The sequence below is a fragment of the Stegodyphus dumicola genome, chromosome 2 (genome assembly GCF_044657685.1).
Source record: "Stegodyphus dumicola isolate Sdum_Otavi_A_Nest chromosome 2, ASM4465768v1".
Taxonomy (NCBI): domain Eukaryota; kingdom Metazoa; phylum Arthropoda; class Arachnida; order Araneae; family Eresidae; genus Stegodyphus; species Stegodyphus dumicola.
Genome location: NC_140769.1, coordinates 264,228,747 through 264,248,137, shown reverse-complemented (window position 1 = coordinate 264,248,137; position 19,391 = coordinate 264,228,747). Strand labels below are relative to the sequence as shown.

The 19,391-nt window shown below is 31.8% G+C and overlaps 1 protein-coding gene across 2 annotated transcripts in view; it reads left to right on the top strand.

Annotated features, from left to right (window-relative positions):
* The first annotated feature begins 15,710 nt into the window (after positions 1 to 15,710).
* The window catches only part of TTLL12 (Tubulin tyrosine ligase-like 12), a 56,951-nt gene continuing 53,270 nt past the window's right edge, over positions 15,711 to 19,391 (top strand). For both annotated transcript variants that reach the window (XM_035351354.2, XM_035351352.2), the window contains exons 1-2: positions 15,711 to 15,924; positions 18,690 to 18,728. In XM_035351354.2, the coding sequence (XP_035207245.1) occupies positions 15,784 to 15,924; positions 18,690 to 18,728 (180 nt within the window). In that variant the 5' untranslated portion in view covers positions 15,711 to 15,783. The remainder of the gene's footprint in view (positions 15,925 to 18,689; positions 18,729 to 19,391) is intronic.

Genomic DNA, 19,391 nt, shown 5'->3' with positions numbered 1-19,391 from the left:
TTTTTATTGTTAATGGAAGCATTTTTTTTTATTAGTTTCAAATATATTGTTGCAAGCTACAATTGGTTGAAGTATGTTTAAATAATCACTCAGCAGAAGGAAGTTGACCATTTATTACAAAAATTAATGACATACAATGCAATAAATAGCTCAAGCAGAACTCAAGTATTAAGCAATACCTCCTTAGTGCAGAAGAAATGAAAATCCCTTGCTTTGAATTGTGATTCAGCTAATTCTTTGTGAACTACATTCTGACTCTAGGGGCTGTATTTATGTAATATTGCATGGAAACGAGTGTGGTATATTTCCTCCATCAGAAGAATAAAGGAGAAGGCAAATGAAAGACCCTAAATTTCAAAAGATCAAACACTTCAGCAATAAGTAAGGCTATTATGAGCTGGAATGTAAATAATAGAAGTAAAGTGAAAATCATGTGCTTAGCTTTCTTGGGTGTGAGAAAACCTGCCACATCTGGTTAGCTTGACGAAAAATCTGCACAAAATGTATTTCAAATAAAGGGAAAATGGATGAAATGCTAATACAGAAATGCCAATACGAATTGAATCATCTGAATAAAAATAATCAAGGAAATACAATTTACCAATAAACTAGCACTCAGAGGGAAGAGCTATGCACAATAGAGGAAGGAGGTAATGACGCAAATATTTTTTAATGTTATCGCTGAAAAGCTGAAGGGGGGAATACAGTCCCAGCTATCCTTTCTTATTTTGGATTTTCTTGTTATAAAAGCATAAGATAATTACAAAATGAAATTTAAAGTAATTAAATTCTAATATATTCTACATGAGAATTGTGTTCCAGCTAGTTCAATAACCTAAATCAATTATTTTAAAAGTCAATTTGAATGCCTCTTGAAATGGTGCCATCATACACTGCAACAATCACCTCAAAACACTCAGTTTTTTGTATTTTAAGTTTAACAGATATTGGTTGTATCAGTTAACTCGGTATTCAAAACAGAGATCACTAGAATAGAAAAAAGTAGTTGTCAATAGCATAAAAAAAATTTATGAGAACCATATCATCAAATTTCAAACTGGGGGGGGGGGCATTCATAACTTTTCGTTTCTTACTGTGCAACATTTGTTTGATCAGTGGTCTCAAACTCAAATTGCGTGCAGCCAAAAGCATGCCCAGAAAACGGTTGATGGGCCAAATTTCTACTACCCACACACACACGTGAAAATTTTTATTAACAAAATAAAAATATTTTAAATAAATTTAAAATTTTGCTTACTAAATATTTATTAAACATACATTAAGCAATAATAGTAATACTGTGAAAGAAAAAAATGCAAATTTGTATTTGTTTTTGTATTACTGAAATTTAAAATTTGCTACATACACAACCTTCTTTTCTTTCTTCTTCTTCCCCCTTTTGTTATGTTTTCCTTAGTTAGACTTTGTTATTCAGATTTTGTTGTTAATGATATATTAACAGTTAATGATATAAAAACAAGTTATTAATGATATATTAACAGTTTATTTAATCATTAATAACTTGTTTTTATTTAAACAAAAAATAAACAAATTATGAAAACTTTAGTTTTCAGAAAAACTATCCAAGTGGGACAAAACTAGAGAAGAAATAATTACAGCCTAGTCTCTTATTTATTAAATTTTACCAAAGGAAATATCATATGCGAAAGGTTGGCAACCTTATCACCATTATAGGCCACATTTAAATTAGGCAGTAATAAAAGAGGCCATGTAAGTTGATATACCTATAAATTCGACTTTTGGGAAGTTATTATAGTTTTATTAGGAGTATACAGAAACAATACAAAAAACGTGAAGTCATTTATTTATTACATTACATAAAAAAGGTTCAATATAAAATATTTTTGCATTCACATAAGGATAACTTATTATAATATTATTATTTATTTTTTAACAAACAATCACATATATTTAAATACTATTTCAAATAAAATAATAATTATTTTTAAATAACTTTAATACATTATAAACAATAGAAAAATATTAGAAGTATTTTTAAATAAATTTATTACATTATAAAGAAGTACAATAGAAAAATAAAAGTATTAAATTATAAAAATCTAACATATTAATAGTATGTGAAATAATTTTTAAATCCAATGGAAAATTTAATTTAGTGAGATATTTGCATTTGTTTCTTCCCTGAAAATTGAATACAGTACAAAGTCTGTGATCCGGACGTCCATTATCCGGAATGGTCTATAATCCGGACCTCAAAGCCACAAACATTTTTTCTTTGTACGCTTTACGCGGTGACCAGACAAAAGCCCACTGAACGAAAGCACATGCGACAAAAGCCCACAAAAAAGACCCCACTGGGAAAATTGCCCACGCGACTAATACCGACACTGATGAAAGTGCACATTGATGAAAGTCCACACTGATAAAAGCCCACATTGATAAAAACCCACATAGATATAAACCCACGCTGATAAAAGCCCACACTGATAAAAGCGCACATAATCAAAAGGGACTTATGCTTTTTTAATTATTTTTATATATTTATAATTTTAATTATAATAAATGGAGTATTCAGATCCGAATTCTAATGTCTCAAATGTGTCTGTTTGTATATTTTATCACTACTTTGTTTAATTTATTAGGTTGAAAGCAAACTTTCTACTCTCTGATTAAGTGATTAGATATAATGTTTCGATGATAAATCTGAAATAGCATTTTATTATTTATTTACTTATTTTAACTTTGGTATGTGTATGTGAAAATGAAAGATATCATTGTGGAGTTTCTCACATGCTATTTTTAAGGTAATGTGGCTGAGATTAAATTTAATTATGTTTCATTATTAAAACTATTAACTTTTTAATTAAAAACACTTGAATTTTATTTTATTTCTTTTTAGTTTTTCCTTTAGTTCCTTTTTAGTTTAGGAATATTAAAACAGTTAAGCACAATGAAAACTTGGCTAAGAGATATTTTATTCTTTACTTTATTATCAAAGTTTAAACAAATTTCTCATTGAAAGCTGTTTTGAATGTAACAATTATAATTTGGCTATTTTCTATACATATTTTCTTTTAGATTTCGAAATAAATTAAAACTGTCAGTTGACACCCTGTCAGAAAATGAATTCCAAATGTAACCCTTTAATCTTTCAACTACGGCAATTTGGAATAGTGTTTTTAATTTTCATTTTATTTATTTATTCTTTTTGGGGGATGGAACAACTCTTAGAAGTCAACATGTCTACAAATTTAAGTACAATCACCTCAAACTATAGTAATAAATATGTAGCATTTTATTAGAAATTGTGAAGATTGCAGAGAACAGTGCATATAATAACATCTAATAAAATTTTGTCACTACATAAATATATATTTATAGTCATCAGATGCAAAGTTAATCATTTTTAGATTCTAAGTATACATATTATATAAATTCATCATTCATTAACCCCTTAACTGCTGCGGGCGTATATATATGCCTTGCTCAGCCGATGCGTTAACTGCCCCAGGCGTATATATACGTCCTTCCAAACTGCTATCATTTGCTTTGCGCTGCTACACCTAAAATTATTCGCAGTTAACGCATCGGCTGAGCAAGGCGTATTTATACGCCCGCGGCAGTTATAGGGTTAATAGCATTATGTATAGTAATAGAAAATTAGTATTAATGTTTCAAATTGAAATTATTTAATAATTTGTCTGGCATTTGCTGTATATTTGTTCAAGACGCATGGATATCAGTTATATAACATGGAAAATACACAGAAAGCAGCTAATCTTATGTAACAGCTGATTGTGAAAGAAAAATTACAGTTATAGTGCTTTTAAATCTCCCTATTATAAATAGCCATTTTCTAATTGACATTAGATTACATTAATTTCATTATCTATTAGAAAATAATTATAGAGAATTATATCTATTGACGACATTTCTAAGAGGTCGCCTTTTGAAAGAGACCTGCATTTTTTCTGAACATAAATGAACATTGCCAGCGAATATCACATTTCTAAGACCACCATATCTACCACAAAAATCCTTTAAAACCATGAACCGAATAATTGTTACATTCAAAACAGCTTTCAATTTGAAATATGTTTAAATTTTGATAATAAGCTCAGTCTAAAGTGAAGAATAAAATATCTTTTAGCCAAGTTTTCATTGTGCTTAACTGTTTTAATATTCCTAAACTAAAAAGGAACTAAAGGAAAAACTAAAAAGAAATAAAATAAAATTCAAGTGTTTTTAATTAAAAAGTTAATAGTTTTAATAATGAAACATAATTATATTTAATCTCAGCCATACAGTCAAAAGTCTTTAATCCGGACTCGTCAGGACTTCGGCGATTCCGGGTTATCGAATTTTCCGGATTATAGATCATCAGTTTAAATCTGGTAAGATGGCATGCAGAAATTATAAAATTAAAAATATGAAACCATAATTTATAAAATAATGAGCAATTATGATCTAAAGGGTATCAAAATTTACAAAAAAAAGAAGCTTAATATTTATTTGTTTACTTTATTAAACATTTCTTTCAACGCGCGCATGCGTAAAGCATACATTACGCATAGCCGAAATTAGAAAATTGCAACCAGAAAACTATTTGATTTGTATTCGTGATATTTATAATGACGAGGAATTTGATTTAAATCATATCAAAGACGGAGTACATCTAGATAAAATACTACATTTATTAAGCAATTATAAGCCGAATAAAATAAAAACATCTGCCCTGAAGATAACGATAGTGCTGACAGATCAACTTCCAGTTCATTGCGAGAAATTGATAAACAGATTTCAGAATGGTTAGATAAATAAAAAATATGTCTTTATCCATTTTTTGTAGCAATTCCACTTTTCGTTTGATGGACATCGAAACATACTTTCGTTTTGTAGATCCTTTGGGAGCTCCAGCATTGGAAATTCTATTTGACATAATCGAAAGTTCAAGCTTACTTTTATAAAATTGCTCTTACAGTCTGCAAAAAATAATAAGCCAGATCCAATTCGAAGATTAAGGAACAACGCAATCATCAACATTAACTTTAATAGATAATTAGATAATTTTAGCTTATACCGTCCGTTATACATTAAACGCGCACGCGAAAACGTATTCTGCGCTTGCGCAGACGCATATGCGCAGTCATAAAGGTCTTGCGCACACGCGTAAACACCTATGCGCATGCGTCAACGTGGCGCATGCGCAGAAAGATTTTAGTTTTGAGGTCTGGATTATAGATCATTCCGGATTATGGGTGTCCGAATTAACGACTTTTGACTGTATTACCTTAAAAACAGCATGGGAGAAACTCCCCAATGATATTTTTCATTTTCACATACACATACCAAAGTTAAATAAGTAAATAAATAATAAAATGCAATTTCAGATTTATCAACGTTAGCTATAACGTTTCCTATAACGTTTCAGATTAGAAACGTTATAGCTAATCACTTAATCAGAGAGTAGAAAGTTTGCTTTCAACCTAATAAATTAAACAAATAAAGTAGTAATAGAATATACAAACAGACATATTTAATACATTAAAATTCAGACCTGAATACCCATTTATTATAATTAAAATTATAAATACATAAAAATAATTAAAAAAGCATAAGTCCCTTTTGATTATGTGGGCTTTTATCAGAGTGGGCTTACATCTATGTGAGCTTTTTATTTTTCGATTTTTAAATTAGCTTGTCAAAATTTACCTTCTAAATTGAAAGATTAATGTTCTTTATGAGTCAAATAGTCCATTCACTTCTTTTTAAAGTAATTGAAACTGTATTGCACAATAAATACACCATTTTATCTTTCTTAGAGGTGAAGAAATAATCTCTCATTCCACATTAAATGTTCTGTTTTTTTCATTTAATTTTCTTCCCATATACTTGCTGGAAATTTAAGAAAAGCATGTTCTAATAAAACCACTGAATAAGTAAGACAATCACAACTAGAAAAAAAAAAAAAAAAAAAAAAAAAATTACAAAACCAAATGCTTTGATCAACTACAACAAGTACATGAACTCAGTAGATCAGGCCGATCAGTATTTGACCTATTATAGCATTTGCATAAAACAGTAAAGTGGACACAAAGCACTAAGTATTGGGTTGAAAGGAAAGTAATTTCAGTTTTTAGTGCGAAATAAAACACAATTTTGTTTTCTCTACAAAAAATGAACTTCAGTGAGTCCAGTATCTTCTAGTCTTTATCAACAAAAAACTATGTGATTTTAGGTCATCATTATTATTGGAATTTTTACTCTTTAAAAACTTTTGCAAACGTTGAAATAAGTGATAATCTGATGATGCAGGGGTATGCAACGTCTCTTCTCAACCTAGCTCCAGTAATTTCATATATGTTGTTTAAGATGTGTGAAGCCTCACATTGTCATACTTTTCAGTTCAGTTGTCATGTGTTTGTGAATGAACCAGACCCTATCAAAAGCTTTGGCTATATCCGCTAAAGAGTCTTGCTCTTGGATAGTTGGCTTATTGGACAATAAGTTGCAGGTGAAGTAGGCTTTTTCAGGATCAATATAAACTAATGCTGGAAAAATGTTTGAAAGTGTTCTAGAAACTGTGCTCAATCTCTTATGGCAAACTAAAAACTTATTCAAAAAACCCCAATAATACTACAAGAAAATCTCAGAGAAAGTGTCAAGAAGTTATGGCAGATAATTTTGAAAGAACAGTCCTAGAAGCCAAATCTAATAATTCTGCAAAACCTATCCCATGCAAACAATAACAAACCTTCGGAAATTCTTACTAGTACCTTTAATTAAGATCAGAAAATATCTTTATCTCTACAGCAGGTTCTCATAAAAAGAAAAATGGCATTCGTCAGGAAATCATTTTGGATAATATTTTTAAAATTTGTATGGACTTGATTTTTATGAATATTTTTAAAGATAGTAAATAAGATGTTCTGTGATTATTCCATCCTCGATATTATCAAAATAATTGCCAGTCATATGTACAAAGTTCATAGTACTACTACTGCAACAGGGTCAACATTTCCTTTTTGGCATATATTGTCATATTACGTGAAGCATTCAGATTGTTACATATTGACCCATACTTTTATACCTCTAAAACATTTTACATATTTTAAAACCGTAATAAAGACATTATGTTACTATGCATCATCTTTCATTCATTCAATAAGAAAATACAAATTCTGCTTGAATGAAATAGAATCTATTGACCAAGGTAGGTTTGGTGATAAGTGTCTGAGCTGTAAAAAGATCCTCGTGTAGTAGATGACACACATTTTTATTTTTTAAGCACTTTCCAACATAATGTACATAACAAAAAAACATTTAATCAATATTTAGCAGCTATAAAAATTTAAAAAGGAGCTGAACGGCCTATCTTGACATTATGTCTTCTTTTTCTTATGTATTTGTATCAGAATGAAGAAGAAACATAAACTAATTCTCAGCAAGCATGCCAACAACAAAAAATTTTAATTATTTTCCTCAGTACCTAGTGCCATCTAGTGAGAAAAAGGAATATTTTATCTGGATTCCTAAAAACTGTAAACATTTCTTAATGAAACTGTTACTTCAGAAATTATATTCTACAGTAAATATAATAAGCCCAGTTTAAAGCGAGAGTGACATTTAAGTTTTATTCGACTTTTGTTTGCTTAGCAATTTAAAATCAAAGTTCTGTCATTAGTATTTAATAGCTATTCTTCGGTGTCGTGATCACCTCTTAACTGTATTCAACATTTGCTTCATTAAAAGGAAACAAATCAGAGTTTTGCACAAACTCTCATAATCTTTTAGATGGAATTTTCTAACGTAGCTTTAAAATAAATGTTTCAGTTATAATCAAATTTCTTAAACATAATTGCAGGATTCAAAGTTATGCACATCATATACATTCATAGTAATTTTAACATCAGTCAGTATTTTTAGCTTATTAATATTTTAGTTATAGAAAAACTGATCTTTATGGTCTTCTTTGGAAGAGACCTTTTGTTGTTACCAATCTCACTTGTCTGGTAATGGTCAAGTTAAATGTGCTTGTTGTTACAAAATCACCATATAGATGACAACCCAACTTCAGCTTGGTTCCCCTCACAATTATCAGAGAGAGCACCCTAGGGGAAAAGAGCCCTTAATTCTGTAAGCAATCCAATCACATATCTTTCTAGGAGACATAATAATTGACTTAATGATTTACAGGTAGCTCTCTTATAAACAGTTTCATTCCTACACAATTATTCTAAACATTTACAAAATTAAATTATGTACAGTCAAAAGTCGTTAATCCGGACTCGTCGGGACTTCGGCGATTCCGGATTATAGATCATCAGTTTAAATCTGGTAAGATGGCATGCAGAAATTACAAAATTAAAAATATGAAACCGTAATTTATGAAATAAAGAACAATTATGATCTAAAGGGTATCAAAATTTACAAAAAGAAAAAGCTTAATATTTATTTGTTTACTTTATTAAACATTTCCTTCAATGTAAGTTGCTTCGTTTCATGTGATAATACCTTCTCTTTAATTCTATTAAACAGACATAATTTCTTGTTTAGTTACAAAGTTCCGCTGTTCAAGTCCTATAATTGCTGTGTTGAGAATACCAACTAATTTGTCAATCGAAATGTTTTCGTTTTCAAAAACCTCTGGGTCACTTTCTTCACTATCGGAAGCAAATTATAATGACCAGGAACTTGATTTAAATCATATCAAAGACAGAGTATATCGAGATGAAATACTAAGTACGGAATTATAAACCAAATAAAATAAAAACATCTGCTCTGAAGATAAGGATAGTGCTGACAGATCAACTTCCAATCGGCAGCGTGAAATTGATAAACAGCTTTCGGATTTCAAAACATACTTTCGCTTTGTAGTAAATATATATCGGAAGTTCTATTTGACATAATCGAAAGTTCAAGCTTACTTTTATAAAATTGCTCTAACAGTCTGCAAAAAATAATAAGCCGGATCCAATTCGAAGATTAAGGAACAACGCAATCTGCAACATTAACTGAATTAGATAACTTTAGCTTAGCGTATAACTCCGTTACACATTAAACGCGCATGCGCACAAACATATTCGCAGCTGTAAGGGTCTTATGCACTCTCGTAAATGCCTGTGCGCATGCGTGAACGCGACGCATGCGCAGAAAGTTTGTAGCTTTGAGGTCCGGATTATGGGTGTCCGAATTAACGACTTTTGACTGTATTAGGCAGGCCTTAGTGTGTAGTACACAATGACAACTATTTATTTATGCACACAAAAGTGAAATTATTTCTAGGAACACCAACATTCTTTCACATCGAAACTTTTTGAATTTGAGTCGTGTCCATCAATTAAACAGCACGTATCTTGTGCTACAAGTGTTCAGTTGGTAGATTGCATAAATTACATAATTGTGATTTTAGGAAAAAAATAGTATGTGCAACTAATTAGCTTTTTCGTGAAAGAAGAGAAACGCACCAAAGTAAAATATAAAATTAGTGAAAGCAACAACTTTGTGTTGGCATGGATTTCAGTCAAAAATCTATTAGTTTTGAACGCAAACAGATACAGGTCCTTCTTCATCAGGAGTAAAGAAATCTACAACTTATAAGTAAAAAATCCACGGTTCATTTCTTAGCGATTCCATTTCTGACTTCAAATTTGTAGCATATCTTGTCAGTGTGGCTTGAGAAATATCGGCCAAACTAAAACAGCACTAAAGTTTCACATCGAGGAATACAAATTGTATGTTTGAAAAGGTGAGAGTAAGAAATCTTCGATACCTAATCACAGTTCGAAATTTAATCACAATTTTGACTTCGGGTCTGTAAAAATTATCGGTGAGCTTTTTCCATTTGTGAATTGTATTTTTTTGAAGCTTTCCACATCCACAAATATTTATGTTATTTAGTTAATGACTTTAATTCCAATCTAGTCCTTCCTAATGCTTTTAAAATTTTATTGACTTTTGAGTTTTCGGTACTGTTTCTGCAGACAGAGAGCATTACCTTTTCATTTGCTTTAGTCCTTTTGGATATAAATAAAACTGTGGTTTTTCCTTTATTGCAGTTTTCTTTACTCCTGATGAAGAGGGACCTGTACCAGTTTAGCTTCGAAATCGATAGTCTTGACTAAAATTTACACCAGACACAAGATTGTTGCTTTGCCTAATTTTATAGCTTTACTGTTTTAGGAATAATTATTGCAAAATTATATTTCAGTCCCCAATCATGTCTGAAAGTAAGAAAATAACATTTTTAAAGAAATTATTCTTTTGAGGTATTTTCAACATGGTATTTTCTAGACAATGTATGACATTAGAAAATATGTATGATGTTAGAAGCATTTTTTTTTTTCTTAACTGCCATTTACTATAGATGACATAAATATTTATGTAACCTATTTCAATAACTTTTGAAAGCTCTGGCTCATCTAAGTGGTATTTGAATTTATTTCTATGAACATTTATGATTGCTTATGCATTGGTAAAATTTGATGAATATTTTAGGAAAGAAAAAATAAGACTTGCTGAAGAAACCAAGTATTTATTACATATATGCATATTATTACATTTATATTTTATGTTTGAATTACGCAGTCAATCAAAAAATGAGAAATACTTGTTCACAAAATCGATACCAATTATATGTGTATATTAAAAAATAATAATAATAACTAATGTTAACACTTGTTCACAGAATAAAACTTAATCACAAATTTAAAGCTGAAACAACATGTACATATTAGTTTAACCACCTTGTTGAAATCTGACGATTTGTTTTTTTACAAAAGAAAAAGAATACTAACTTACAATTGCAAAAAAATTAGTTTGTTACGTGTTGTCACAACCTCCTTATTAAAAGTCGCCAAATTTTGTCAACCATGCTCATAACAGTTTTTCAGTCAAGAAACATTGCCATTTCTGTATGCATTCTTTTTTTGTTATATTCCAAGTTCCATTAGTTTTTGTAAATAAATTGTGATATTTTTAAACTTAATTTTTAAAATATGGATTCGTGGAATTTGTCAACAATGAAAGAAAATGTGATAAAATTTCTGCAGGAACACAGAATTTCGCTGCAAAATCTGTAAAGGGAATAATGAACATTTGGTGTTTGCAAGATGAAGTTTCTGAAACCTCTGATTTTTTTTCTTTGAGCAAAAATACATTGCTATGTACACTGCTAACAAAAGATCAGTATTTCACCACATTTAGATGACGGAGAAGGGAGAAACAACATTTGAAGCATTGCATAAAAGAAAAGTTGTGTAGTGGATTTCTCATTCGAAAAGCACTTTGTAAAATTGGAGTTTGCTCAGAATATCGTGTTATGCCTCAAATAAAAAGAAGAAATGCTTATCAGCAAGTGTCGGAATTTGATAGAAGCAGGATAATTGTCTCTCGGGAGTGTAGATTATCATTCCTTGATATCACCTGTCGCACTGGCCGATATCCAACCACTGTCATGCCAATATGCAATCAGTGGGTTGCTGAGGGTCATACTGAACAGCATGCAGGATCTCAGTGCCCTCCCATGACTAATGCATGAGAGAAGAGACATATTGTGAGGTCAGTGCTGCTAAACTGTGCAACCACATCACGGACCATTAGTCAGGAAATGGACATGTTTGCAGCATGCCCAGTATCCGCTCAGTAGGGTGCATTGACGTTTGCAGCAGTGTGGACTATCAACACGGCAACTATTACTTCCGCTTCCCTTGACAATGCAGCATAGAGAGAGACAGCGACTCAGAACAACAAAACTGGATACAGAGTGGCATAATGTCGTCTTTTCAGACAAATCCCTGTTCTGTGTGCAGTATTCTGATGGCCGTATACGTGTCTGGAATCTCCAAGGAGACTACACTTCGCCTGCTTGCATTCGATATCGGCATAAGGACCCTGCACTTTGTGTGATGGTTTGGGCAGGTATTGGGTACATGACATGCATATCTCTAATTCGGATTGACAGTAATTTGAACGGACAGATCGGTACATTACTGACATCTTACATCCAGTGGTTGTGCCCTATCTTCGAGGCTTCCAAACACCATCTTTCAAAAGAAAATGCAAGACCACATGTTGCATATTGTGTTCTGACCTTCATCGATACACAGGATATTCGATTGCTGCCCTGGCCCCTGCATGGTCTCCAGATCTCCCATCCATTGAAAACATCTGCTCATGGGTTGCTGAAAAACTGGCCCACCACCCCTTTCCAGCTAATACGGTTAATGAAATGTGGTATAGACTTGAAGTTGCATGGAATGAGTTGCCCATTATCTGTCATCCAAGCCCAGTTCAACTTCATGCCTAACCGGATAAGGGCCATTTTAGCTACTAGGGCTGGCAGATGTAATACTAATATCGCATCCCTGTAAACCCCCAGACTGCTTACAAATTTAATCATTTTCTCTTCATGCCATACTGTATACATGCAATAAATATCTTTTTTGTATTTGCTTTTCTTCATGGTATTGCAATTTTAATGGCCAGCAGTGTACTTGGAGAGGAGAACAGCACAAACAAATGACAGAAAGTTTTGGTAAAAAAATATAAATGTTTATTTAATGGATCACATAATTCTTATTTAATATTTAAAATTTCTATCTGGAATTGCTCTTCTTTACGTATGTTGATAATATTTGATAATTTATGATAAATATAAAAAAAGTGAATCTTTTAATAAATGTAGCTAAAACCTCTATCCTATATTGGGTACATCATGTGTTCAAATCACGTCTGGGTGACCACTGTGCGTATATCATACGCAATTATAGAGTACTAAGTCATAATACATGCTTGTTATACTGGAAAAGCAGTAAATCGCTTAGTTAATTAAATCAGTTATCTTCACAACATAACAAATTTTACATTTAACAAAAATAAATTATTAAGAATACAAGTGTCTGCACACAAACACCGATGGAACTACGCTACTGAGATACAGGTATACTTATATACAAATATTTCTGTACAGTTTTAGGTACAGTAAAAAGTCTAATCCAGACGTCCATAATCTGGAATGATCTATAATCCGGACCTCAAAGCTATAAACTTTCTGCGCATGCATAAATGCATAATGCATTTGCGCATTTAACGTATACTGGACAGTATAAGCTAGGCTAAAATTATCTAATTATCTATTTCAGTTAATATTGCAGATTGCATTGTTCCTTAATCTTCTAATTGGATCCAGCTTATTATTTTTTGCAGACTGTTAGAGCAATTTTATAAAAAGTAAGCTTGAACTTTCGATTATGTCAAAAAGAGTTTCCGATTCTGGAGCTGCCAATGAATCTACAAAGTGAAAGCATGTTTCGATGTCTATCAAAACAAAAAGTGGAATTGCTGCAAAAAATGGATAAAGGCATGAAGAAAGTGACAGAGACGTTAGTGAAAACGAAAAAATTTCGATTGACAAGTTAGTATTCTCAGCGCTGCAATTACAGGACTTGAACAGTGGAACTTTGTAACTGAACACACAAAAAACGAAGCAACTTAAACATCTTGCATTGAAAGAAATGTTTAATAAAGTAAACAAATATTAAGCTTTTTTTTTTTTTTTTGTAAATTTTGATACCTTTTAGATCATAATTGCTCTTTATTTCATAAATTACGGTTTCATATTTTTAATTGTATAATTTCTGCATGCCATCTTACTAGATTTAAATTGATGATCTATAATCTGGAAAAAACCCTAATCCGGGGTCCCGATGAGTCCGGATTAAAGACTTTGTATTGTATATGAAATAATGCAGTTATATAAAGAGTTAGGAAATAATAAAGAGTTCATAAGTCCAATTGCAGCTAAACCAAACACCAGCAACTTGAACAAGGATGTTACTCTGCCTGCAGTAGAATACGAAGTTGTTAAAATTGGGGGATTTTTTTCCTTTCCCAGCTTGGTTTCACTTAGAAAAATGGTATGTGCTTTGCTGAAGAAGTTGCTATTAAGCATGCCAATAAGGCAGCCGTTAAATTCATTGCAATTAAAGTGAATGAACATTGAAGTTTGATGGTACAAAGCCTGAACGTGCTTTAGGATCAAGACGACTGAAAGATGGAGTTAACTTGAAAGAAGGATGAAAATGGTAAGAATGAAGTAGAGACCTTGTTGTGGTGATGAGGCCTCTGTAATTTCCAATATGGTAATCCTGGCTGAGACCAAGTTTCTTCCTGAAATGATAGATAACAAGGATGAATCCATATCAGTCGGCTGGATGTGAGAAGGAAATACAGTGTGTCCATTTGAATGATAAATAATCCAGAGATGATAGCGAAAATTTAAACGCAAAAAACACACAAGAAATTACAAACTAAAATATAAGGGGTTTTTTGGGAGGGGGGGAACTAACATGTTATGGAAAAAGTGAAGGCGGAGACTATATAGTCAGATAAATTGGCCAATGCCCAGTTACTCTATGGATCATCACTTTGCTACTAGCTTCAACTACTGTGAGTTTTTACTAGTCGATTTAGTTTATTTCTCTAAGGCCAATCATAAGGCGATGCTGTTATTTTGGGAAAGTGAAGAATTTAAAGATAAGTTTGTAAATTCAAGAAGTTCTTATCAGCAAGTGAATTAAGCACTGCAGTATTAAAGTCTTGAAATTCACTTTGTAATTCATATATACATTATTTACACAGTTTTTTAGATATGCAAAATGTTGAAACTTATGATTTCTTGGTCAGGTGATGTGAACCAACTATGAAAGTGTTTGCTTTCATAATTTGCATAAATGGGCAAATAATCTTGAAAATTCCTCTTGAAATGAAGTCACCTGTTGCAGGCCTATTGGAAATGAATGTAAGTAATATCACATGATGTGACTGGCAAATGGTGAACACTAATGCCCAAACTTTGGTAGTAATTTTGGCTCAAGTGCAGAATCACCCACTTATTTGATTGGCGCTTTTTACAAGAGTAAGGAGAGTTGGACTTTCGTCAATTTTCTTTGACTTTTTAAATGAAAATAGGTTGATGTGTACATGAATACCGAGTATGTGCAATTCTTAAAAACGTGCCAAGCAGTGGGCGATTCTGCACTTTCCCCGCAATTTTTACAAGTACACTGAAACACTGAATAATAATGATAATTAAATAAATGAAGTAAATAATAGTTGATAAGTAACATCCTTAACCTGCTTTATCAAGTAACCCAAAGTCCATTTTCTGCTATGTCAGGAGAAATAAAACTACAAGAATGAAAATTTCTGTTTACATATGTACAGATTTACTATCACCAGCGTGAATTGTGGTGAATCATTCTAAGGATTTTAACAGTGTTTTCGGTTTAATTCTACTGTACGGTACACACGGGATTTGCCGACTTTATGATAAGCAGTAATTTTGGTGTTGGCAAAAAATTTTAAAAATCGCACCAAGGCCGTACCGTATACTAGGATTTTACCGTGTGTTCAACTGTATTTTGTTTTCCAAGACGTTAACCTCTTTGTTTCCAAGAAAGACAAAGTAGACGATTTCTTGTTTTGCACTCGCTAAGTCTTTCTGCCCTAAGCAGTTGCCAAACTTTTTCAGTTAAGTTTATAATATTCTGTAAACATACTTAATAATGAATATTATTTATCGTAATAAAATATGTTGAAAATTCATAATATCTAGAAAAAAGTGTAAACATTTAAAACTATAATTTCTTATTTGTCATTTAAGAAATTATTTTTAAAATTAATTTATGTTTTTCAGTAACCGAACAACTTTTTTTCACTAAGAAAAGAGCAACATGTACCTTAGAGATTCTTGATGTAAACTTACCGAGTTACGTTACTGTACTTTTTGTTTTGTTCAGGATGGAGAACGGTTCTGTTGATACAGAAGATAATGATGAAATTCTTTATAAAGAATTTGTTTCTGTACATGAAAAACAACTTTTATCGCTGTCTATTCCACAGAGCAAATGGCGAATCCTACATTACAAACTGAGTGAATCGGTAAAGAATTACAAATTGTTTTTTAGTTCACCTGAAAAAATATTCGTATAAATTTACCCCTTGGAAACGTAACAGCCTAATTATATTGCTGTATTGTCATTTTTTCCCTTTTAGTTTATACAAAGTGCAATATTAAAATTTTGTTTAATTAAGAAAATTGTGTTATATGCAGTGCTTAAATTGCGCCGGAGCCCACTGGAGTCCGGCTCCGGTACTTCTCATTTTTAAGATAAATTACAATTCTAGCCGGAGCGCACTGGAGCCCTAAATAAGATGAGCTCCGGTACTTATTTTTATAAAACTGAACCACAATTTAAAGGGAAAAAATGTAGAATTCCTAACATTTTAATTTAACAATAAGCAGACCTTGCAATACTCTATTTCCCTAGAAATACGAACTTATGAGACGTTCAAGTAAAATGCCCTCACTCACATGCGGAAACCTTGTCCTTTACATTGTTATCGATGGTTACAGTTAGTTTTCTTCGCAGGAAGGAAAATTTGTGTTCTTAAACGTGCGTTAAGTGACAGCGAGTACAATAAGAGTGAAATACTGAGATAAACTGCTCAAGAATGTCCTATACATCGTCTTCCCACAATGTAAGCAAATACGGGGGGGGGCGAAAAGCGTAACCAGCAACTTTACATTCATCCTTAGAAGTCAGATTCAGGATTCATTTTATCCATACATACATGACATCCATACATATCCATGACATACATCTGCTTGATGGATATAATTATATAAGCAGAGAACCCCGCTATCAAACAGAACGTACTCTCTCACCAAGATTCCCCTCATTTTTGTTCCGGTTAATCTTTGGATTATGGTAACTTGACGAAAATTTGGCAACCAACCCTGCTACAGCAACCTGCTATTTTTTTTTTTTTTTTTTTTGACACCATTTTATTTTCACGAAGTAAAGGCATTCTCCCCCTCTGAACATTTTTTTCCAACAATCTGCTAACCGAATTACGCTTATGCTAGAACTTTTATCGAACAAAAGTGCTTAATCATGACGAAGATTAGGTGCGAAATTGGGAGAAAGTGCAGAATCGCCCACTGCTTTGTGCGTTTTTAAGAATTGCACATACACGGTATCATCCATGTACATGTTGACCTATTTTCACTTAAAAAAAAAATCCCAGAAATGCACAAAAATGGCATTGCGCACACTCTTGACTTTATCCATGTACACTGCTTAAGTCCTAGCTAGTAACCTTTATCGCCTTATAATGTCGCCAAACTACCTGTTACCATATTCCAAAGATTAGACTTTTTTCCTACCCATTCATACCCTCATTCTGTTTCGCCCTGGAATTTTCATCAGCTATACTTTTAAGTATATTTAATTTTTGTGATGATAAAAGAACTCCTCCCCCTACAATCAGAGCTTAAATTGGGCCGGAGCCCACTGGATTTCGGCTCCGATGCTTCTTAGTTTTTGTAATAAATCATAATTCTAGCCGAAACGCACCCCAGCACTGAATAAGAAGGCTTACGGCACATCTTTTGTGTAACTGAATAACAATTTCAGTAGAAATTTTATCTTGAAAATTTTATTTTGACAAAAAAATTTTATCAAAAATCGCTTATTGAATTTCGATTTATCTCTTTACATTTTATTTAATTTTAATTATTTAATTAATTCAATCTTTAATTATTTCAATTAATAATAATTAATTATATAATAATTATTGATTAAATAACAATTTATAACATTAATTAAATGACTATTAATTAATTTGATAATAATTAACTATTTAATTTTAAAATTATTAATGAGTTTAATAGTCATTTTATTTATTTATTTACTCTTGTTCCTCTTTGCTGACGGTCTTCCATAGGGCTTCGGCACTTCTAATCTTAGAAATTAAGCCCTGGTTATATGTAAAAGGAAAATTCAGTAAATGACGCATTGCATTTTTCCGTCCACGTTCGGAGTATATTCTCTCCTTCATCTTGATGAAGAGCTAGAAAACCAGTTATACTTAAAGGTACGCCATTTAAAAAATATTTTGCTTCTCGGGTTTGACATATAGAATAATATTTAATGTAAATTCATATAGGTGTTGTTTTCATATGTTCCGTTGTGATTGCTAGTTTCATTCATCAACTTTATGTACTCAATTTCATGAAATGACAAAATGTATAATCACTTTATGAAAGTTATATCACAGTGATGTAAAGTGTATGCAACTGATTGTTGTTTTCATGATCATATCAGTATAGTTTTTATTTGGATGCTATTGCTGCAGTTTTTTATACATGCAGTTAAAAGATAGGATGGGAAAAGCATTTATTTTCGGTAGGAATACATTTGCACTCGGGTCAATTTCTGAAGTAGTAAATGTTTTTGTCTTTAATTTCCTGTGATGAAACAGTCTGTGTATTTAAAAGCATGATTATTGCATGGGTGAAGTGCAGAATCGCCTACTTATTTGGCATGCTATGTGTGGCGCTTTTTACAAAAGTAAGAGTAGGATTTTTGTCAATTTCCTTTGACTTTTAAGGGAAAATACATCGATGTATATATGGACAAAGTCAAGGGAGTACGCAATGCCGAATTTGTGCAATTCTCTGATATTTTTTTGAAGTGAAAATAGTTCGATGTGTACATGGATACAGAGTTTGTGCAATTCTTAAAAATGTACCAAGCAGTGGGTGATTCTGCACTTTTTCCTATGGCTTTTGATTCTTTTGGACCTGATCATTTTACATTGTGAATCTATTTTCTTTTTAATATTTTTTCTTTTTATTTCAGATTTTTGATGCAGGAAATGATTTTGCATATTCTCAGGAAGTAAGTTTTGCTGAATGCTATGTTTGATTATAAAATTATTGTATTCTAATTTCTTCTATTTAAATATACATAGGTTTAATCCTAGTATACAGTACATGCAACATTTGGCAACATTAGGATGAGCAGTAAACAAGTCATTTTGGTGTTGGCAACAATTTTTAAAAACATGCCAAATCGCCCAAAAACACTTTTGTGTATGGTGGACTTTAAAACTTCTACTTATACCAACTCAAATCAACTATTTTTTCCAAGTTTAACTCATTTGTAACAAAATAAATAAATTTAAAAAAAATCAGGTTAATCTTCGGATTATGGTAACTTGACGAAAATTTGGCGACCAACCCTGCTACAGCTACCTGCTTTTTTTTTTTTTTTTTTGATACAATTTTATTTTTACGAAGTAAAGGCATTTCCCGCCCCCTCAACATTTTTTTCCAACAATCTGCTAGCCGAATTACGCTTATGCTAGAACTTTCATGGAACAAAAGTGCTTAATCATGATGAAGATTAGGTGCGAAATTTGGAGAAAGTGCAGAATTGCTCCGCGTTTTTAAGAATTGCACATACACGGTATCCATGTATACGTCGACCTATTTTCACTTAAAAAAAATATCCCAGAATTGCACAAAAATGGCATTGTGCACACTCTTGACTTTATCCATG